This window comes from Triturus cristatus, chromosome 2_1, assembly GCF_964204655.1.
Source record: "Triturus cristatus chromosome 2_1, aTriCri1.1, whole genome shotgun sequence".
NCBI classification, from domain to species: Eukaryota; Metazoa; Chordata; class Amphibia; order Caudata; family Salamandridae; genus Triturus; species Triturus cristatus.
The window spans coordinates 207,886,119-207,909,974 of NC_140581.1; the positions used below are offsets into that span (position 1 = coordinate 207,886,119).

Here is a 23,856-nt window from a genome sequence, read left to right on the forward strand (position 1 = left end):
GGAGGCCCATAGGAATCAATGGGAAGCCAGTTACCATTACCCAATCGGTAAATACCGATTCGGTAATGGGGGGAGCACAATCAAGGGTGGCAGGGTGTCACAGTGACACCCTGTTGCACCCCTGATTCCTGCATGTGTGCACATGTGGCGCACATACATGCCCTAAGGGCATGTATGTCTGCCACATGGCACTGTTAGTCCAGCAAAATATTGCTTTTTGCAATGTATTCGGTATTTAGCACCAACATATATTTGGTGCTAAATACCGAAATATTTTCCCTACACATCACTCATTTGAGTGTCACCTACATCTCATTTCAGGATTCGGTATTTACCGAATCGGTAAAATTACCGATTCGGTAATTTAATCGTGAAATGTGCCCCCTACATAGCAAAAGCCTAAATACCGGTCGGTAACGGGATATTTACCGAAAATCGGCCGTTACCGACCGGTATTAGGCTTCCTACATATGGCCCCAAATGTTATATAGAGACTTCGGGAGCCAAGGGGAGATAAGTATAGTGTTTATTTAGTCAAATACAAGGTAATAAATAAGGAGCCCACATGCAGCCTGTCTCCATGAATCAGTTGCTGAACGCAGACTGAGCAACTGATGCAGGACAGCAGCACAGGCCATAAACCAGTAATTGAATAGTTCTTGGCAACTATCGAACATGACAACCCTAATCCCTTAGAACCGTGGAAACAGTGCAATACTTTTCGCTCAGTGCCTTGTGCTCACTTAGTCTCAGAGTGATACACTGAAGGCTAGGATAGTATTTGTAAAGCGCACTATACCCGAAGGTGTCAAGGCGCTGGGCAGGCACAGCAAGGGAGAGAAACGCAATAGAAGATTAAGAAGGGAATAGCCATGTTTTCAGGAGTTTCCTGAAGGCAGGAAGAGAGCTTTCATTGGCAATGGCGGGGGAGATTGAGTTCCAGAGCTTGGCAGCAGCCACCGAAAAGGAGCGCCCGCCCCATCTGGATCAGCGTAATCTGGGCAAGACCAGTTTGTGCTGTATGGATGAACGATATGGAAGTTTTCAATAAGCATTTATTGAACACTCGTCATTCTAGTGTAAAATAGGTGTGTTGAAACAACCACTAGTCAGAAACAGATATAAATGATTAGAAGCACTAGGAAAGTGAAAGAATGGTAGGTTTCAACCATCTTGCTATCACCATGAATACAGACAAGTATATAAAATACATGACAATAAAATGCGTACTCCTACGATGCTAACCTAACTAGATGTACCTAAGTGTACCTATCTTGTGTGTAGGTGTTAAGCCAAGAATCCCTCTAGGGTTAAGTCAACCCCATTAACTGAAGTGAGAGACTGTGGGACCTCGTCTTGGTCTCGAGCTGAACACCCCGCAAGGGATGTTAGACCACTGCGAGCTGGAGTATCTGCATGCAGGAACCTCAGCATCTTGCGTCAGTGGGTCAGCATGGAAGTCGGGATCTCCTCTCACTATCTCAGCAAGATGTGATGTTTATGAATGTATAATGTTACAACGCATACATTCACAACACGGTATTTTACATCGAGTTTGTTACAACGCAAGCCGTTACAACGACTTGCGCTGGAGGGCGCTGGACTTAGGAATAGTATGATTTACTATTCCAACTCCAGCCTACGTAGCAGTAGGGAAGGTGTTGGAATAGTAAATCATACTATTGCTTAGCTTAGAGCACCATCCAGCGCAAGTCGTTGTAACGACTTGCTTTGTAACACCCGCGATGTAAACATACCGCGCTGTAACGACCGCGTTGTACAGGTTGTTTTCCGATGTTTATATACCTGTAGGTATTCCCAGGGGTTCTACCTTGCTGTGCCACTGTCGGACTTAGGATGACATCAGGAATGAACCTTGTACATAGTTATTATGCAGGAGACACCTTCCCTGCCAGACCTGCACATGATGGGCGTTGGTGGGCAGGCTGTCCTGAGCAGTCTCACTGGAGCCCAGGTGAAATGGACCATTTAACACCCTCCTCTCCCTGTAGGGTACTGGCTTTGTTCTACCCTGATCTCTGCCCTGCCCAGTTCTTTGCACTTGCGCAGGGCCCTGCAGAGCTGTCCCTGCGTGCCTACAGACTGTGGGACTACGTGCAAAGGAGAGAATGAGGGCAACCCAGGGCACAAAAAATAGCAAGGTTGGGGACCGAAAAAGGGTAGAGGCAGAGACAAGCCTACTGCAAGAGTAAGAGAGGCAGAGAGAAGCACTGAGAGTGAGGATTAGAAAGATAATTTGCTGAATGAACAGTGATAGTGTTCAATTGTGGTGAAGGCTGCACTTTAAATATGCCTACTGCAAGAGTAAGAAAGGCACAGAGAAGCACTAAGAGTGAGGATTAGAAAGATAATTTTCTGAATGGACAATGATAGTGTTCAATTGTGGTGAAGGCTGCACTTTAAATATGCAGATACTGTCTGGTAGGGAATACCTGAAGTCCTTCACTGCTGCAATACGTTTAATGCAAGATTACCAGCATTTTTCAGGAGCAAACCGGTACTCTAGATAGTGAGTATCAACACTTCCATATTTCCATTTAAAGCACTGGGTGAAAGAGGGGGAGAGCCAAAGTTACAGAAGAGAGGAGAGAGGAACAGGAGTGAGTGGAAGAGAGCTCGAGAGGTTAGAAAGTTTGGAAAGGGATCAAGAAGGATAAGAAGCAGAGAGTTAAAGGGACTGTGAGAAGTAGAGAATTCTATGTGTGCACATGCTTGAAAGAGGGAGAACAAGAAATAAGAGAAAGAGGAGAAAGGCCAGGGGCCTCACTGGATGCGCTTCCTGTGGTTGTGGTGAGCATTAACTTTCTCTTATGCACTAACTTTCTGTGCATTAACTTTCTGTGATGCAAGCGCTGCATCTGGGTCTAGACATGATATGCATACCTGTTTATCTGTATTGCTGAGGCTGGCCGAGTGCTTCCAGATAGTGCTTCACTATCATGTTTCTAAGTGCTGTCTATACAAATGCCACTTTTACCAAATTTAAAAGTACTGCGTATTTCTGTGAAGCATGATTTAGTTTTGTCTTTATGAGAACACGGACTTACAGGCCACAGCAGAAGTCACAACTCATTGAGTCCTCAAGCTCGAGCCAAAATACGGCAGAATCTTTGTGGAACTATTTACAAGGCCTCTACACTCGCAGCTGTTGATGTCCTAGAGCTCAGCAGTGAACCAAGCTAAGCATACCCCTTCCCCAGCCTTTGGGGAGCATTGGGGAATGTATAATACGTTGTGTATGTTCACTGAGTACTGTCACTTCTAAGCAGGTGCCACTGGCTGCCACTTTAAAGGGACCTATAATAGGACATCAGTGGCACGTCTAAAAACATTGTTGATTCTTTAATGGGTTAATACCTGAATTTCTAATAATGTTCTTACTAATGTTGAGTGATATTTGTGGTTATCATCCCATCCCCAGCAGTAAGGGACATTCAGTTTTCCCGCCGCACCTCCCTTAGACTGGGCCCCCTTCCTCACTCTGCAGCCTGCCTGAGCAGGATAACAGCAGTGACATTTTAAAGAATGGGCAATGGAAACAATTGCAAAGATCCTCACTTTCCATTGCCCCTCCTGAAAAAATGATCTCTAGCTCTCCTTTTTCAAACTTTTTACTCGAAATAACTTCTCTCTTTTCCCCTCTCTCTAGCTCTGACTCTTGCTTCCTTCCTTTCCTTGTCTCACCACTTCTACCTTTCTCTCTACCTCTTTTTCTCTCCTCGCCTATTACTTGCTCCAGCATCTCTAACTATCTGCCAATACCATTCTTCATCGATCTCTCTAATTTGTTGTCCACCTTTCTCAATTACTCTTCTCCTCATCTCCCACTGTTTACCTTGCATCTCTCTACCCCTTCCTTCTCGTTGTACTTCACCTTCTGCTACATCCTCTCTCTTTCAACCTATATTTTTGTGCCTCATTTCTCACTACCTCCCCAGTCACTAAATCCCTAATCATATCTATCTAACCCTATCTGACTACCTTTGCCACCTCTTCTTTACTGTATACCTCTCTTTCTCTGCCTCACCTATCTTTGTGCCTCAGATATTTCACTTTACTCCAGCTCTTTTACCTCACCTCTTTTCTTTTTCCAAATATTTATATTGACATTTTTCCAAAACGTAACATCAGCCATTGCAGTGGGATATATAAGTTACAGTTCTGCAGCACAGTGGTGACAAGTACAAGTGACCAATCTTTTAAATGTTCTTTGAGATCCGCCTGAGTGATTTCAAGTACATATGCCACATCGCCATATACAGCACTCATCAACATTCAGTTGTCCGGTCTTTTGAAGTTTGTTATTAGGTTTTAGCTTTTGAGAGTGAAAAACCAGGAGCCACCTCCCCTTAGCCCCGCCTCTTTCCTATGATTAATGATGAGTTAAGGGATCGTTGGCATCCTCCCCTGTCTCAAGTCTGTAGTATGTCAACCATGGGGACCAGATTTTCTTGAACTTATTTGGGCGTCCCCTAGCCTTATAGATTACTCTTTCTGCCACCATGTATAGGTCCATGCACGCTCTCCATTCCATGAGTGTGGGAAGGTCAGGGGCCCCCCATCACCAGGCAAGATCTCTCTTTGCAACCACCAATCCTAGATTGCACAATAGGAGTTTACTTAGAGGGAGATCTATTTCCAAGGGGATACCTAGTAGAATGTATCTAACAACTCTAGTGAGTTGTCCCCCAATATTTCATTTAGCTCCTGTATTATCTAGGTCCAACAATTTATTATGTGTTGGCATTCCCAGAGCGTATGCATGTATGTACCGCATTCTGTCCTACAACGCAAGCAAGTGTCTCAGCCCTTCCCATATCAAAGTATGTCCTATGTAGGATCTCTATTTCTCAACTTGGCCTCTCTTCTCTCTACTTCATCTCTTTTTCTCTACAAATCTTTTTTCTAACGTCCACCCCCCCCCTCAGTCTACCTTTCTCTTTACCTCACTGCCCATTGTAGCAAACCTATATTTCCGTGGCATACTTCTCATTCTGCCCCTCTTTCTACCTCAATGCTCTATCATTTCTCTATACTTCTTCCTTGTCTTTTTGCCTGTGTGTGGATGTCTACAGCTCTCTGTCTACAGCTCTTTTTAGTGAAACCTTCTTCCTACATTATCTTTCTCTCTAACTCACTCTTCTGTAACCCCACTTCTGTTTACATTTTATGATCTCAATCTCTAGCTCTCCACATATCTACTTCTGTCAAAAATCTAATCTATTACTATTCCTCCCATTTTCTATCTACATTTTCTTCTTTCTTTTGTGACATTTTCATTACCCCATTATCCTATCTATTTTGCTCACTCAGTAGAACTGGCGATCACTATTTAGCCATAGAAAGAGAGGGGAGAACAGGCAGGGAAAGAGGATTAAGTAGAAAATTATTATATTTCACCTGATAAAATAGTGAAAATGTTCAGAGAAGTGCTTTGATTTTCACTATTGCAGCTAGAGGGCCATTGGCCAAGAGGGATTTGTTTGTGATTACAAATATTAAGTAATGAAAGCTACAATCTCAAGCACTCTGTGCTTATGTTTCAATATTATGCCCTGGTCCACTAAGCAATCCAGCAAGTCACCCTTAGTGTGTCTTTTCTACAATTATAGGAACCAGCATTCAAGCTTTTAATTTGGTACTATTTGGATGGCAATGTCAGACAGCTGCAGCTTTCAGTGTTTTTTGCATGCTCCCATTTCTGAAAGGTTAACATGTAATTCAGTATTCTTTGAGATCATGAAGGCTACCATTAGCTGCAAATGCGCAGATAATTTGCTGCTGTTTTGCACAAGAGCCCATAAAATAGGTCTTGTGTGCCCCAGAAAATCCTTAAATTGGCACGGAAAACAAACAGCAGGCCTGGGTGGTTGTGCCTCAAGACTCTCACCACACTCCCTACTCAGCAAACACAAGGAGATGATGGACGGAGCGCTGAAACTTTTCAGATACTCACCCCCAGTCATAGATCTGTGTTGAATCCATCATCATCTTTTTGCTCATTTCGTCACCTCAGTTCAGACCCTGCTATATGCAAATCAGTCTTGCCCCTGTGCCTCATGGGTACAGTCCAGCCCGAACTACCAAGCCAGGTCTTCCCTGAACCGGAAACAATCATCCTGGGACCTGTTTCTGGGTAGCTCCATTCATCATCCAGGCTAGCTTGAATCCAGTGGCAAAGTGAGCAAGGGACCCACGTCCGGGCATACCCTGCCAACTTAGGGCAAACAAAGCAAACACAAGGAGATGATGGACGGAGGGTCCGTTGCTCACTTAATCCAAGTTGAGCAGGAGAACAAAGCAAAGAGTGAAGCAGCCCATAGGTGGACAGGAGACTCTGCTTCAACAGACTGCTGCTTCAGACCGCTGCTTAATCTCCTTATGCCCCAGCCATCCCATCTCCTGCCTTGGAGGAAGGAATCATGGCCTAGACCTTAAGTGGCTCAGTCTAACTCCTGAGGCCCATGAAGAAGGCAGTTTACAACCCACCCATCCAAAACCACCCACAGTTGCTGGAACGGGAAATGCTTAAAATTGTATACCCACCCCATTTTGCATGTTGTTTTATTAATCAGATTAATTAATTAATTATAATTGAACTAATGGATTGGAGTGATGTGGAAAATATTTAATAACCTTACTAATATATGAATTACACGTGGGATTTGCATCTGCATGGCTTAATTAATACGTGAACTAAATTCTGTACGCATACTAATGATAGACAATTAGAATATTGCATGATATATGTCGCTTTTGTGATTTAATTGTGTTTTGTGCTTTATTTAGTAAGTATAAACCGCACTGAGTGTTGCTTTTGCTAGTTAAATACACACACATATGGATATTAGAGAGGGAATAACATTTAATTAGTCATTTCTATGTATTAATTACGTTTTTGTGTTTCTTTGCTTAAGTTGACCGTTTTGGCCTATCAAAAGATGGCTGCCTTGGTGCCTAACCCGACTGCCGACGCTGAACAAGGCTTGGGCGAAGTGCGCCTGCGCTGACAACAGCTACAGTGGCCTCGTCATAACCCCAGATGAACATGTACCCTTCAAGGTCGCCCTGGGACGCAAGCCAGCTTTTCTGAATGAACAATAATGTTGTGGTAAATAAAAATTCCTTTACCGGGACTGAATTTGATACAAAAACATTATAAAATAGCTCAGTAAAATGAGAGGCAGAATCCGTGATATTAGAGTTTCGGAATGGGCTTTATTCCAATAAACGATTATAATCGGATGCTTCAAGTTCCATCACCACGGGGGTTCAGGAAGTGAAGTACACACTTTATTGACAAGAAAATGACTTTTATAGTACATACATGACAATGAAGTAAATGCAGTAGGCGTAACAATTGATAAGGAAAATGACGTTTGGTCCGCGTAACCAGAAATGGGTGTAATAAGGCGAAAAAAAGGAACATGATTGGTTATGATGTAATACATAGGTGGATCTATAAGATAATATTTGGCATTGATGCGAGCGCAGCAGCATGACGTGTAATTGACGTGTAACTAGGGGGTGACGGGGACTTGACATTTAGCTCTACATGTGGAGACAAGAAGTCTGGGGGGTCAAGTCAACCTAATCCCAAATCATATCTAACATCCTATGTTTAAAGAACTATGTTATCCATAAAAGAGGGACTCTCGGACAGAATCTATTCTATACTGACTGTGCGTGCGTGTACAAGCGTCTAAGTGTCTATACTGAATGCGAGGGGGTAGGAATATTCCATGGTAACAGGGCTATGAATTACTTGCATGAGGACAGAGAAGATGGGCCTTTTTGCTTGGTAACTGGAAGAATGTTTACTTAAACTACTAGGCAGGAATGCATCGGCTGAGGGGGAGGCAGATAATTCGAAGGTGAAATACAGTTCTTGGCAGAGAGTAAGCTGATGTCAGGCTTCGTGAGCCGCGCAGAGAATGAGACAAAGTTCATGGTCACAGATGCAGGCTCGGGCTGGAGCTTTCAGAGGCAGAAGGCAAGAGGAGTTTTGATGACAGAATCAGGGCCTACTTGCCTGGACTGTAAAATGGCATAAGTGAGCCATATAAAGGCGGTGGCCTTTCGTACTTAGGAAGGGAATATCCGGCCTATTCATGGCGGATCTGACAGAGGGCATGTTGACGGTGGACGCACATGTGTTTGCGTCTTCATAACTGGAACTGGAGGGAACATACATGTTGGGGTCCAAGATAGGGGACACAACTGACCAGAAAAATCCATATTTCCACAATGTGCTACTAAAAACCGGAAAAATCATATTATTCTAAAAGTGTTTCATGAAGTGCTGGGATTCGCGAATGTGGGCTACTATTTTTGTGTTGCCTGGGCCTATTTTTGATCCCAACCCGACCTCTGCAAAGCTGAATAACCTATTTCGCATTGTTAGTCATTGTCATTCATCTAATCTTCTAGACCATTTTATACAATAATGAAGCTACGGAAGCCGTTAGAGTTCTCCATCCTAGGGAGGAAAACATAGTTTGGAAATACGACTGACAGTTGTTCGCAGTGACTAAAACCGCCGCTTCCAGAATTGGGGGAGGTTAAAACACCGTGCACTGGGCTAGTGGGTCCGGACACCGTACCAGCCTAACGTGGGGCTCACCGGCGATTGCAATTTCAAAATGGTAATATTGTTAAAATTATTTTTTAGAACATTTATCTGAATTTTATCATACTTCAAAATCTATTAAATTGTGTCTATATTTTTATGACTGGAACGGGATGTATTGTTCATAAATAAAACAATCAACCTGTTCTAATATTTTACAAAAGAATTCTAAAGAAAGTTTGCTAATTTTTGAGTGAACATATATATTATAGTTTAAAACGAAAACAACTTTTTTTCACTCCTTTCACATCAGAAATATATGTTTTAAAGGGATTTTCTACTTTTCAAGATGGCCGCCCAGTTAGTAAGTAGGTAGACTGCATATTTCCAGCGCCAGCACCGGTCGTGTTTTGGACTAACAGATCATGCTGCTGCGGTGATGCGGGCTTTGGAGAATTGCTTCCCGCGCTCAGAGCTAAAGAGCGGGCATGGATTTTTCCGAGATTACCCCGGACGAAGAAGAAGTCGAAAACTGGTTGTTCAGGGAGCCCGCGGCAAACGGTGCCACGCCCAGTAGAATTCTGCCCCGCACGCAATGTAAATAACAACCTCAGGCCTAATAGTGGCTTTGTTTAAAATGAATCCTAGCAAAACTAGCAGTTGAGGGCGTTTTACTATTCAATGAAAGTAATCTCTGGGTCTTGTTTTGCGCTGTGCCGATGAGTACATGTGCGTGTTGTGCGTGAAGTGACCAACTTTTCCTCCCTTGTCCTTTTTTTAACGTAAGATCAAGTGCTGGAATTGGAAAACATACTCGGGAACCATAAATTGGGGGTCAAGATGTAGCAGAGGAAAGTGGGTGGTCAGGTGTCAGAAGGGGTTGAGCTTGAAAAGCAGATTTTGACAGTCACCTTATACGTGTATCTATAAAATAAACACCTGCTCAGGAATTGGCGACAAGAACTAATGTGACAGTAAATCTGTTCTAGTGTAGTAATCTATTCCTTTAAATAGATAGAACGTTTGAATAGAAGGTCTTCGTGACATCAAATGGAATAGGTATATAAGATAGAATGTAGAATGTGGTTAGGCAGAAAGAAGAAGAGCAGTTGCTGCCAGCGCTCTTGTATTTTTACTTATGTGCATCTACAATAAACCTTTGTGAAACAACTTAACCGTGCCAAGTATTTCACTACAAATTTGGCGACAGGATGGGACTACATCTAGTTTAATTAATTGGCTGAAAAGAGACTGCGTGTTAAAATATTTTACAGAGTTTAGACCCCTGCTTTTGATCTTTCAGGGACTAGCAATTTTGATAGGATTATTTCAGTGATAAGATAACTAGTGATTAAGGCTGTTTTTGGAGAGTTATGTGTTTTGTCAGTAACAATTTTGACTCATAAAGTAGCATAGCGGGTATATGTACTTGCTGCCGAGCGCACAGTGTCACATAAAGATCACAGATTTGTATTTGATGTAGCTAGGTAGCTTTTGACCATGAGATTTTGTTACTTCTAGTTCACAAGATGCAATCTGCGTAGTGATCTAATTACTGGCATGAAGGAGCTGCATGCGAATTTTAAGTCATGGGTTTAGATCCTTATTGTTTTTTTCCACAGTATGTTGTTATTCTAAAACTGCAAAGTTAAGTTCCTTTGGGAAGTAGTAAAGCCTTATTAGTACAGAACGCCACAATCTCTGCATTACCAATCAATCAGGGAATTGTAAGCGCGCTGCTCACCCGTGAGGGTCTCAAGGCACTGAGATGGGGGGGTCCGCAGATCTGTTTAGCCGAAGAGCCAGGTCCTGAGGGTCTTCCTGAAGGTGTTCAGGGAGGGGGCGCGTCTGATGTCTACCGGTAGCTTGTTCCAGGGCTTGGCTGCAATGTAAGAGAAGGATCTTCCGCCTGCTCTGGCTCTGTGGATGTGCAGGATTTCGGCCAGTGCGAGGTTGGAAGATCGGAGTATTGGGTACGTGGAAGTTGATTCTTTTGTTGAGGTATTTGGATCTGTTGTTGTGTAGGCATTTGTAGGCGTGAGTGAGGATTTTGAAAGTGACTCTTTTCTCCACGAGGAGCCAGTGGAGACTTCGTAGGTGTTGACTGATGTGTTTGTGTCGGGGGATGCAGAGGACGAGTCTGGCATCGGTGTTCTGTAATGTCTGGAGTTTGCAAAGTAGGGACTTGCTGATGACAACGTAGAGTGTGTTTCAATAGTCCAGTCTACTGGTGATGAGTGCGTGGGTGACTATCTTCCTTGATCAGGGGGGATCCACTTGAAGGTCTTGCGGAGGGTGTTGAAGCAGCTGGAGGTGACAGCATTGACCTGTTGGTTCATGGTGAGAGATGAGTCGAGTACGATGCCGAGGTTCTTGCCGTGGTCTGGGGGGTTATGAAGAATCTATAATTTCCCTCTCAGGGGCCTCACTGATACTTAGTCCATTCAAACCAATAATAAAGAATTTGGCACAGGAGCTGAAATATAAAAGAACATTTTTATTAAACTCAAATGAGTGTGACTACGTCACACAGAAGCCGTAGCAACTGAATGAGGTAGTCCATAGAATGGTCTTACTTCACGTCTTATATACTCTTTATCCTGCCCCAGGCATGTAAGGGAGTTGTACCAATTACATTCCTAAACAAATGGAAAATCTGGAGGGTCAGCAGGTGAGTAGCCTTTGGGGTTTTAGCAGGATATGGGCAAAACATTATAATTACATAGTTCACAAAGGTTAATCTGATTTAGATGGCACTGCAGGGCATGGCATGATTACATGTACAGTATCCCAACCCAAAAGTTAATCATTAGGAATGTCCCAAATTCAATCTCCAAAAGCCGGACAAACCTATAATTGAAAGCATAACCCATGTAATGAAGAAACATAAAAAAGAAACAGTAACAGATGATGAACAAGATAAGGCATGTGCAAGGAAACTAAAAGTTAACGATGTCCTCAACATTGATTGGCAATCTCAGACAAAGATCGATCAGGGAAATTGGCTTTGCGAGGTCAGTTTCAGGAGAAGAGGTCAGTTTCTTACAGTTCATTCCAGAGTCAGAAAGAAACCTAGTTAATGTATACATGGACTAAGAAGGCCAGGCCACTTTGTTCGCCAGGCTACTTTTACAGGCCTACGTGAGGGCAACACAAAATGGTGGCACAATATAAAATGGAGTCAGTCTCGAGAATTACAGAACCTCAGGTAGGTGGGCTTCCGAGGGCGGTCGGCCACCAGGTGCTGTCCCATGCAGAAGGGGTGGTACCGAGGACGAGGACTTCTGTCTTCTCAGCGTTGAGCTTCAGGCAGCTGTTGGTCATCTACACTGCGACGTCTTGCTTAACTTCCTGGAAGTTGAGTTTGGCAGTGGTGGGGTCTTTGGTGAGGGAGAGGATGAGCTGTGTGTCGTCGGCGTAGGATATGATGTTGAGGCCGTGTTGTTGGGCGATTGCCATGTAGATGTCGAAGAGGGTGGGGCTCAGGGATGAACCCTGTGGGACTCCGCAGGTGATTTTCGTGGGGTCGGAGAGGAAGGGTGGGAGTCTAATCCTTTGGCTTCTTGCGGTGAGGAATGATTGGATCCTGTCCAGGGCTGTTCCTTGTATACCTGCGTCGTGTAGTCTAAAGACTAGTGTGCGGTGGGAGACTTTGTCGGAGGCCGCTGAAAGGTCGAGTAGGATGCGGGCTGCGGAGTGGCCTTGGTCGAGGAGGGTGCGGATGTCATCTGTGGCGGGAAGTAGGGCGGTCTCTGTGGTTGCTTCGGAATCCGGATTGGGACGGGTCGAGGACTGCGTTCTCTTCAATAATCGTGTCAGTTTCCTGGATTTTGTTGTGGATAAAGTTCCTCTTGGTGGCTCTGATCTGGTTGTGGTAGTCCGTCATGGCGTCCTTGTAGATGGTGTGGTTTTCAGTTGTCTTGGTGTTTCTCCAGTTTTACTCCAGGCGTCTACAGGTGCGTCTGGCTTCTTGGAGAGCGGTGGGAAACCAGGCAGCTTTCCAGGGGCGTTGTCTGTCGGGGTTGCGTAGCGGGGCAAGCTTGTCTGCGCAGTCGGAGATCCAGGTGTGGAGTTCTCTGGCTGCGTCGTTTGCCCAGGTGTGGTTGTCTCGGGTGAGGGTGGAGTTAAGTTGCTTGTCTGTAACCTTGCTCCAGTTCCTTCGTGGTTGTCGTGTGGCTGGTTTGGGTGCCTTGGGTTTGTTGATGGCGAAGTGTACGCAGTGGTGGTCGGTCCATGGCGGCTGCGTTGTGTGGCTGAATTGGAAAGTTGTTTCTTGCCGCGAAGATGGGGTCGAGGGTGTGCCCTGCTCTGTGGGTCGGTGTGTTGACGAGTTGTTTAAGTCCGATGCTGGCGAGGTTGACACGAAGGATAGTGAAGTTGGGTTCGCTGGGGTTGTCGAGGTGGAAGTTCAGGTCTCCAATGAGTATGTAGTTTGTTGAGGCGATGGCGCGGGGTGCGATGAAGTCGGTGATGGTGGTGGCGAAGGGTGTTCGGTGGCGGGGGGGTCTGTAGACAAGGGTTCCTCGGAGTGTGGCTTTGGGGGTGGTCTGGATCTGGAAGTGCAGGTGTTTGGCGGAGGGGAAGGTTTTGTTAGAGGTTGTGAGGCAGAGGGTGCTCTTGTGAGCGATGGCGAGGCCCCCTCCTGGGTGGTTGGGGCGGTCTTTCCTCTGGATCTTGTATCTGTTTGGGATGGCGGTGCTGATGTTGGGGGCGGAGGATGCGTTGGTCCAGGTCGCTGTGAAGAAGGCGATGTCGGGCGAGAGAGAGTCAAGCAGGTTCCAGATTTCCATGGCGTGTTTGCGTACGGAGCGTACGTTGAGGAGGATGCGTTTTAGGGTGTCGCCGGTGTTGGCGTCGGCGGTGTTGGAGGCCGGGGTGGCGATGAGGGTCTGGCGGCAGTGGAGGCAGGAGAACTGGCCGTGGGTCGTGTTCGACGAGGCCTGTTGGCATTCTCTAAGTCTTCCAGGGTTGAGTGCGAGGAGGATGGTGGTGTCGTAGCGATGGGTAGTAGGAGGTCCAGGGTTCCTGGCGCTGGCCGTGGTCGTGTTACAGAAGGGCGCAGACGGGCTTGCCTTTGGCAAGCCTTCGGCACCCCAGCGGCGCGCCCGCTGCTCGCGTCGCAGCGGCCTCCATTAAGTGAGGGAGGAGAGGCTGGGAGGCGGGTGCGGGGGAATTCTGGGGGAAGGGGCCGCAGGGGAAGCAGCGGCGAAAGGCGAAAGGAACAGGCAGGCATGAGAAAATAAGAACAGTTGTGGAATTAGAGCAAGACACAGATGGGCACAATAACAGTGGCACAACAGGGAAAAATTAAGAAAAAAAACAGCTGAGCAAAGTTACGGTGGTTACAGGCAGTCTGGTCCCAGTTGGAGCGGGCAGCAGGCGCAGGAGCGGACAGCAGCCTCAAACCTCCCATGGAGGAGGTCGGGGTCTGGAGGCAAGAAACGGCACAGCAGAGCTGCGGGAAGAGAGTGGACCTAGACTAAGGGTCGGAGGTGTACCTTTTATATTCTGACTGTGTTTTGCCAAATCCTTCACTCTTAACATATGATGTCTACAAGTATGACCAATATGTCATTCCTATCACTTATAACCCCCATTGACTCATGTAACATTTTCTGTACATTTATCTACACACTTGTATGGTTTATTGTGCCACTGTGTGTGATGTATAAGTAGCATTAAATAAAGAAACTAGTTGCCATTTAAATCATTCTTTGTGCGATCACTCATACACATAGATACATCTTGCATTCTTACAATGCAGATACATCTCTTACGTAGGGTGTTGAACAAAGCCAAAAACCTTCCTCCAAGTCATAATTTCTCTAAAGTGCTTGTGAAATAATAACAATCTGTGTGCCTTTGTTTACTTCCACTACATTGGCATCTAGGTGATATGCTCTAGAGGAATGCTTGCAATAAGTCTAATCACGGGAAATCGCTTGAGGGTAGCATTCCAGAACATCATTTCTGTGCTCACCATGCCTCCTCTGAATAAACCCAGCTAAATGCAAATCATTCTTGGTCCTGCTCCTGTAGGAACAGTCTAGCCTGTGCTGCCAAGTCACGTCCTCTCTGAACCGAAAAACAAACAAACCAAGACCTTTTTCTCCCAGATTAGGGCTTGTCATATGGGTGCATCTTGTTTTCAGTTGAACAGTGTGCACAGGACCCGCATCTGGGCATACCTTTGGCACTTACAGCGTTACATCAAACGCACAAAAGGTAATGGAAGGAATGCTTTGAGTTACTTTAACCACTGGCAATCGTTTGAGTAGCATTCCAACTTATCATTCTATTTCCCATGATGCCAACTCAGGTTAGACCCAGCTTGTACTTGCACTGCCCTGAAGTTTTGCTGCGAACATTAAAACTACGACTACCAGAATTAAAAATGCTGTAATCTGAAAGAAAAATGTACACCTGACGGTTTCACTTCCTTCTAATCCCTTATATTTCCAGTATACCTGGAGGAAAATGCCCTTCCCACCCACAAGACTAAACAAAGTGTCCGATGAACAAAGCCATTTTGTGATTGCAAAACCTGCGATTTTTAAAATCCGATTGTTTGCAACAGCAGAATGGCTTTTTACTATGTACTAAACCCATTGTGTGTGTCGGGAAAGGCTTTTCCGATTTCGAAAATGGATATCCTGAATGATTTCGAATCACAATTAGAAAGCGGCTTCCCCTCCTAATTGCGATTTGGAATGATATGTATCAATGTATTGCAATTGCATTCATTAAGTGTTATAACTCCTCAAAGGAGGTGGTAACCGTTTTACCAAGGGGTAGCTGTCCCCATTAGAAATATTTCCCCTTGGAAATCAAGTCAGGTGACCTCATGGGAAGAAGGCAGTGGTCCAGGGGGGAAGTGAAGAACCTGCAAGCAGATGGGACAGAGTCTATGCGACTCATGAGTGACTAGGAGGCACGGAAGAGCAATGCCCACTGATGTCAGACAGTTCAAAAGAGTTGACTGTGACCTTGTCACTGCAGCTGTGAGGACCAGGTGACGCTGAGGAAGACCAGGAGCCGTGCACGAGCTGTCCCACGTTGGATGTTGGAGACTAGGTGGTCCATGTCTGTCGGGAGTACTAACAAGCCTTTGTAGCTGCAATTGGCGTGGAGAACGAAGAAGGAGCATGAAGAGATGCAGGAGGCTGGAGCTTCTTGTAGCCCACAAATCTCTGGAGTGCAGAGCCAACAAGCATTGGCAACAGCAAGTCGATGCGGTGCACAGGGGTTTGGTCCCGAGCGGTTCTGACGAGGAATACTGGCCTCAAAATTGCAGGGAGGGCAGGTCAGGCCTTGAGGGAGTTGCAGAACCACCACCTGTGTTGCTGAACCTCTGGATGTCAGGAGCAGCAGACCGGTCAGCTTTGTTGCAGTGCCTGCAGATGCAGGGGAGTGACTACTTCACTCCAAATGAGTTTACTTCATGTGTCCCTGATGCCCACAGGTCTAGCGAAAATCCTTGAAGAAACACAGACACTGAGGACGAAGAAGACTTGCAGAACAGCGATACCAGGAGCAGCAGGAGTCTTCTATGGTGCAGTCTCAGTTCCAGGCGAAGTCCAGTGAAGTTCAGGTGTCCAGACGGTCGAAGAGTGGTGTGGTTTCAGGCTTGAGTTATGTTCCATGACGAATCTAAGGAGCCACCTACTGGTAAGCCCTTAAGTACCCTAGGGAAAGGGTTGTAATGAAACAGGGGTCCCTTCCAGAGGAGGGGCTTGGCAAAGGGGAGGATACTTCCATGTCCTTTGTTCAGTTTCGCACCAGAGCAAGAGCCAAGGTCTCCCTCAAACTGGAGTATGCAAGGAGGGCACCAATTGAGCCCTTCAAAAGAGTCTGGTGGCGCTGGCAAGTGCCCCCACCCCAGCCCCATACACTAAATCCTGTCTGGGAGGTGGTCACATCTCCCTGCAACGGGAAATCTATTGTTCTACCTTCCCTGCTTGAGCTTGGCTCAGCAGCAGGAGGGCAGAATCGTGTCTGTGGTTGGCAGCAGCACTAGCTTGCTGTTAGACCCTAAAAGGCTGTTACCGGTAGTACAGGGGGGTACCCCAAGGGAGCCCCCCCCAGTACATGGTATAATATTTCCAACACTGGAATCTGTGTTGGGGTATGATTCCAACATGTATGATACCAAACATGACTGGGTTCAGTGCAGCCACTATATAGTTAGACATCTCGTAATGACTGATGTCCACACACTATATGTATTATAATGGCTGACCGCACTTACAAAGCCTGGAAAATCGACTCCAGGGTTTATAGGGGTGTCCTTCTCATGGAGGGGCACCCTCACACTCATAACCAAGCACCCTGCCCTCAGGACTGAAGAGCCTGCCATAGGGGTGACTAGGTTTTAAGTGTAGTGACCCCAGATATAAGGAAACGTACATATGTCGTGAGAGGTGCAAGCACCAACTCACACTGGCTACAATGGCAGGCCTGTAGTCACAGTTTAAGTGTTTAAGTGGACTCCCATGGTTTGCATAATACATGCTGCAGCCCATGGGCCCATGGGAGAACTCTTGTGTACCTATGCCCTGGGTCCCTTAGTACTATTTACTAGGGACTTACAAGGGAACACCAGTAACCAATTGTGGATGTACAAAAGTACTTACTATGGTCAATTCAGGGAACAAAGCACAGTGACTGGGGTCCTGATTAGCAGGATGCCAGTCAATCGAGGTCAAAAACACTGACACCAAACAAAAAGCGGGGGTAACCATGAAAGCAGATACTACTTTACTACAAACTGCATGATGGGAAGGTCTGTTAAGTTTAGTTTGTGATTGCCAGAGGAAATGACTACTCAACCCAGTAGCCGCATTGCCACTTTTCACAGAATAGTTCACGAGAATGTGTCAAAGGGTCCCTATTAGAGATTGCAGCTAAGAAGGATAAGCCACTAAACACAATAAACCTCCTCCGCAATTTTTTAGTTCTTGAATGAGGCTTAAGAATAATGCACAAATAGTAGCTAGGCACCAATGTTTCCTTACATAAGGAAAGATAAAAAAAAAAAGCAAATAATTTCAGAAGGCGTTCCAAAGGAAGATTCCAACAGTAAGTAGCAAAAAAAAAAGAACGAATACCAAAAGGGGAACAAACGCACTGTGAAACGTCCAACTCTTGCCTCCTTACATATGATTCAAATGGAAACTGACCTCACCGGAAAAGACTCCACTGCGTTTTAGATTGGAAACATGAGACAGAGTTCTCGGAGCAGACCACCCACGTGGAAAGGGCAGTTTGTAAGGCTTGTCCATGCTTCTTTCATGTAATTCATGACCTTGGCCTAACAGACGAAGAAGCCCAAGTTTGACTTCCTGTGCCCAGCACAGAACTTTATAGTCCCATCACTGCTCTACCCATTTGATGCTCACTGACCTCAGAATACCCATCCAGGTGAATGCAACTGCAGGAAGACCAGAGTTGTCCTGATGACGAGGACACCCAGCCATGCGCCCAGCGATCTATTTTACAGCACACTGCCTTCTTGCGTGGTATGCACACGGCCGTTACAATATTCTAATTCTGTTAAGCTCTTGGCAAAGATGTAACATCTATGTCGATCTAGTACCGTCACTGTCTGGTACAAACTGACTGTATTGTTTAGTTGTTACTTCATTCAATGTATGTTCTTTGCAATAGCTAATAGGTACTGAATGTAAATTGAAGCTTGTTTATCTCTTTCTTTAGTTAAAATACTTAATAGGTTTGAACTAGCTTGAGTACAGTAGGAGACTGTAAAAAAAGCAAAATAAAGAGTGTTTACAATTTTTATAAAGACAGGACTAATAACAGATCAAAAACCGAAAGAGATAAAACAATCCTTAAGGAAGAAAAAGCATGGATTAAAAATTCTTTTTTTTTTTTTTTTGTGGGAGACGCGCGAGCCAAGATGGCCGCCGTGTAGAGAGCTCCGGCGTTTTTTCGCCCGTTTTTCGTTTAAAACGACGATTCCTGTCAGTTTTTTACTGCAAATGAGGTCGCTTGGATGCTGAGCATCTTACCTGTCGATTGCTGAGTTTTTCTTGGAATTTGGGCGCTGTCTGAGGCGTTTTCCAGTGTCCAGCCTCTGCCTCCAGCTCTCCCTTCAGGTATTCCCAGCTTTGTCTGTCAGGGGGCGGAGCAAGCATTCAGGAAAGGGCCTGGCTTGGGCCTAGCCACTCCCATAGCCTGTTATAGCTGCTGCACCAGCTTTAATAAGGATATTCTTACTGCTGCAGTATTCTTTTCCTTCATTTTTTCTGCGTTGTTGCTGTTATTTTTGCAATTTTGATATTTTATTTTATTGTTATTATTATTATCCTACTTTTGCTACCAAATCAACATGGATAATAAAAATATTCATCCTAAAAGAAAGCAGCAGGTTTCACCTCCGCCAATTAAATCAAAGGCGGTAGAGTCAACAGAACCTTCATTATCCTTAATTTTGGAGGAAATTCAAGCGCTTCGTGTTAACACAGATGCTATTGCCTCAGAGATTAAAAATGTTCGAAAGGAAATGGCGAGTATGTCAATGAAAATATCTGATAATGCAATTAAAATACACGATAATAAGGCTAAGCTTGAGACTTTCACTCCTCTTGTAGCTAAAATATCTCCTTTGTCTACCCGGCTCCTAGAGATGGAAAATCGTAACAGACAATACAATTTACGCATTTTTAATTTACCAGAGGATGTGGAGAGTGGCAACTGTAGGTTGTATTTGGAAAATTTGATTCCTGGGCTTCTACAAATTAAATTTCCAGAAAAATTTGAGATTGACAAGGCCCATAGAATCCCTTCACATCGCAATCCTCAACATACCAAACCTCGTCAAATGATTTTCAAAGTCCTCAGACATCATCATTTGGTTTTGATTCGAAAGGCAGCACGAGAGATTCCTTCCTTAATGGTCAATGGGAATAAAATTTTTATTCATCAAGACTTTGCCAAGGAAACAGTCTCAATCCGCAAGGAATTTTCTACTCTTCGGCCTCAACTGCGAAGTCTTGGATTCAAATATGGTCTTTTTGACCCTTCAACAATGCGTATCTGGAAAGACAATCTGTCAAAATCTTTTCAACGTCCTGAGGACTTGCTTCAGTTTTTGGATCAACGTTCACAGCAATCCATGGATACTCATGACTCTAATACCTGATTATAGCTAATTTCCTTTTTGTTTTCTGACAGGTTAATGAACCATTACTACATTGGGCCCCAGCGGTTAGGTCATGCTTGTTGAGCGTATGTGCGTCTCATCTTTGATATTTTTGTACCCTGTTTGTCATTTTCTCCTTTTTTTTAATTTTTTCACCTCCTTTTACTTGTTCTGGAGCTACTATTTTCTCTCATTATCGTTCTCCTTCTTTTCTTTTTCTCCTCTTCTTGATTTTTTCTTCTTTCTCTCTTCATTATGGCTAATATCCACAATATTAAAGTTGTTTCACTAAATGTTAAAGGTTTACGTCATCCAGTTAAGCGTACAAAAATCTTAGATTATTTAGGTAGTTGTAAGGCAGATATTTGTTTTCTTCAAGAGACTCATATAGATGACAACATCTTAAATTATATGAAAAAGAAATGGGTAGATACTATTGTTTCATCACCTGCAATTGGTAAAAAAAATGGGGTGGCTATTTTTGTTGCGAAAAAATTGCATTGCCAAGTCTTAAGCAAAATTTCGGATGCAGATGGAAGATTTATTATAGCTAAAATTAAAATTCATGATTCAGTCATATTTTTGCTCAATGTTTATGGTCCTACTGCGGATGACCCTCTTTTTTGGTCTAATATTACCACCGAGGTTCTAAAGTTGGGTAAAGTTCCTTTAATTGTTGGAGGTGACTTTAATGTTATTGCTGACCCATTATTGGATAGAATATCTAGTACTAAATTTCGCCCTCCTAAGGTTTTTCATGCTTTTAAGTCATTTATTCATAACACCAAATTAGTTGACATTTGGCGTTTGCACTTTCCCACAGAAAAATGTTTTACATTTTTCTCTAATCCACATCATTCGCATTCTAGAATTGATTATTTTTTAGTCTCCACACAATTAGTCCAATCTGTTAAGACTCCTAAGATTGGTAATATTGATATCTCAGATCATGCCTTGATTTCTTTTGTTCTGAATTTAACTTCAACTTTTGCAAACCAAACTAGATGGCGTATGAATACTGGAATTGTTCTTAATGAACATAATAAGCCTAAAATCTTAAATGCTATTCAGGACTATTTTTTACTCAATCCTGAAGGTTCCACTTCCATGGTCAATAGATGGGACGCCTTTAAAGCTTACATTAGGAGTGTAACTATTTCAATTATGGCCTATGAAAATAAAACATTCAACGCACGTATCAGGTGTTTGGAAAAACAAATTGCGAAATTTGAAAGGCTTTTTATTTCATCAAATGATCCTCAATTTAAAGTCAAGCTACAAAAGCTTCGATATGAATTTAACTCAATCCTTAGTACTAGAGCGGGCATCCAAATTTCTAATTCTAAGGCTAAGTTCCGTTTTAATGCCAACAGATCTGGGAAGCTTTTAGTTAATTATTTACGTATAAAAAAAGATAGAACGCAAATTACCTCAATTCATGGCCCTAATGGTAACATTGCAATATCTCATAATGATATTGTTAAGGAATTTTTGGATTTTTACTCTACTTTATATAATAAGCCTGATCCTCATGATCCTTCCATACTGGACTCTTTTTTAGATACATGTGATTTGCCCAAAATCTCACACTCAGGCAGGCTTAGGCTAGATTTACCCATTACTACTGAGGAAATTTTAGCTGCTATTAAATCCATAAAAAAAAAAAAATCCCCTGGCCCAGATGGTATCCCAGCTGAGTTTTATAAAGAGTTCCAGTCCCAACTGTTGCCTTATTTATTTCAACTTTTTACTTTTTTTGGTTCTTCAGGAACGATCTCAGGTTCCTTTACTGATGCTTTAATTATTGTACTCCCTAAACCAGATAAAGACCCCACTCTTGTTTCAAATTATCGCCCTATTTCCTTAATTAATCAAGATTGTAAATTGTATGCTAAAATACTTGCTTCTAGACTGACCCCTATATTGGATTCTATTATACATCTTGATCAATCTGGTTTTATGAAGAATAGATATTCTACAAATAACACAAGAACCTTATTACACATTATTGAACAGAGTTCCACTTTAAGTTCCCCCGCAGGAATTTTGGCTTTAGATGCAGAGAAAGCTTTCGACAAAATCCATTGGCAATTTTTATTTCAAACCTTATTATCATTTAATTTTGGTGCTTCGTTTATACGCATGATTTCTGCTCTGTATTATGCCCCTACTGCTCGTTTATTTATTAATGGTCAAGTATCTAGTCAGTTTTCTCTTTTTAGAGGCACAAGACAAGGTTGTCCCCTCTCTCCACTTTTATTTCTCATTGGAATTGAACCTTTCCTTACTCATATAAGAAATTGTGTTAATATCAAAGGTATTCAGATTAAGGAGATTAATATCAAAACTTTAGCCTATGCTGATGATGTGCTGTTATTTATTAGTGAACCTCTATCCTCAATGCCTGCCCTATTAGAAATTATTACAAAATATTCCATGGTTTCTGGTTATAAACTTAATATTAATAAAACTGAATTCTTCCCTTTAAACATTTTTTGTACTCCTGATATGTTACCCATGGCTGATATTGTGTGGCAAAAAGATAAATTAAAATATCTTGGGATTCTATTTGCGTCCTCCGTAAAAGCAACATTAACATTAAATAGTAATTTTATTCTGAATTATTTTAAAGATAAAACGTCTAAATGGTCTTCACTCCACCTCTCTTGGTGGGGTAGAATGGACTCCATTAAAATGACTATTGCTCCTAAAATTTTTTATACACTTGCTATGATTCCTATTCAATTTCCTTTACAATTCTATAAAAACATTGATAGACTTCTCTCCAAATTTCTCTGGAATAATAAATCAACTCGTATTGGTTATAAAAAATTAAAAGTACCTAAATGCAATGCTGGATTTGGCTTGCCTGACTTTTTTCTATATCACAAAGCATTTATACTGAAACAAAGTTCCATATGGTTTTCTCCTTCCTCTTTAACCCCTTCCATGCTGGGCGGATTCCCCTGCTGTGCTGATCTTTTCCTGCGCGGGCGTGGTCATGACGGAACGGTTCCGTCATGAGCACAGCTCAACCGACGCTCATGACGGAACCGTTCCGTCATGAGCGTCGAAGGGGTTAAAGAACCAACCTACATGGTTTCGTATAGAGCAGTCTCTTGTGGATCCTTTTCCATTGACCACCTTGCTAACAATGTCCAATAGGTCAATATATGTGCATAAATCGGTTATTATTAAATCCACTAAACTCATTTTTAATGACCTGGATTCAATCTTTTTGATTCCTATGACTCATACTGAAGATATGTCATTGTGGCATAGTAATGTGATTAAATTGAATAGAAATGTTACTTTTTGGAATGCTTGGATTAAAGCTGGTATCTTTTATCTTAAAGATATCTATTTTGACAATGTTTTTATTTCTTTTGAAGCTTTACAAATGAAATTTAATTTACCTCAATCTGATTTTATTAAATATGAATCGTTATGTAATTCAATTTTAGACTCCTTCCCTCATGGTATCCCATTTAATGTTAAAGCAGATTTAGCACTATATATTCGAACTATCTCTACGTCATCACATACTGTCTCTATTTTATATAAAAAATTATCTAATTCTATAGGAAACAATCTAAATATTATTTCAACATTTTGGAATGATGAGCTTTCCCTTTCTTTGTCCAACGATACATGGACGACTGTTTGGCTTAATAGTATTTCAGGATGGCTGCCTGTTTCACTTTACCAAACCAATTCTTATATTTTATTTAATTGTTTATGGACCCCAGTGCGTTTATTTCGTGCTAAGCTGATGCAAGACGACATTTGTTGGCATTGTAAATTACTCCCTGGTTCACTACGACATATGCTTTTTGAATGTCCATTAATTTTTAAATTTTGGTCTGATGTTTGGGATATTATTCAACAAATATTTCATATTCATGATGTTATTTCTTACAAAATATTAATATGTAAAGCTGTTGATCTTACGCATAACTTAACTGAATTAGAAGGTAAACTGTTTAACTTCCTAATATCAGCTGCTTTAAAGTCCATTACATTTTGCTGGAAGGATATTTCGTCTTTATCGGTTCATGCTTGGTGGTCATGGGTCATTTTTACAAGAAGAGGTGCTCAATTATCC

General features: G+C 43.0%; 1 protein-coding gene across 2 annotated transcripts in view; it reads left to right on the top strand.

The window, feature by feature from the left end:
- Positions 1 to 8,965: 8,965 nt before the first annotated feature.
- POLI (DNA polymerase iota) overlaps positions 8,966 to 23,856 on the top strand; it is a 329,170-nt gene continuing 314,279 nt past the window's right edge. Inside the window, exon 1 of one of the 2 annotated variants that reach the window (XM_085629940.1) lies at positions 8,966 to 9,187. In XM_085629940.1, coding sequence (XP_085486066.1) covers positions 9,079 to 9,187 — 109 coding nt within the window. In that variant the 5' untranslated portion in view covers positions 8,966 to 9,078. The remainder of the gene's footprint in view (positions 9,188 to 23,856) is intronic. The other variant, XM_085629934.1, reaches the window with a different exon arrangement.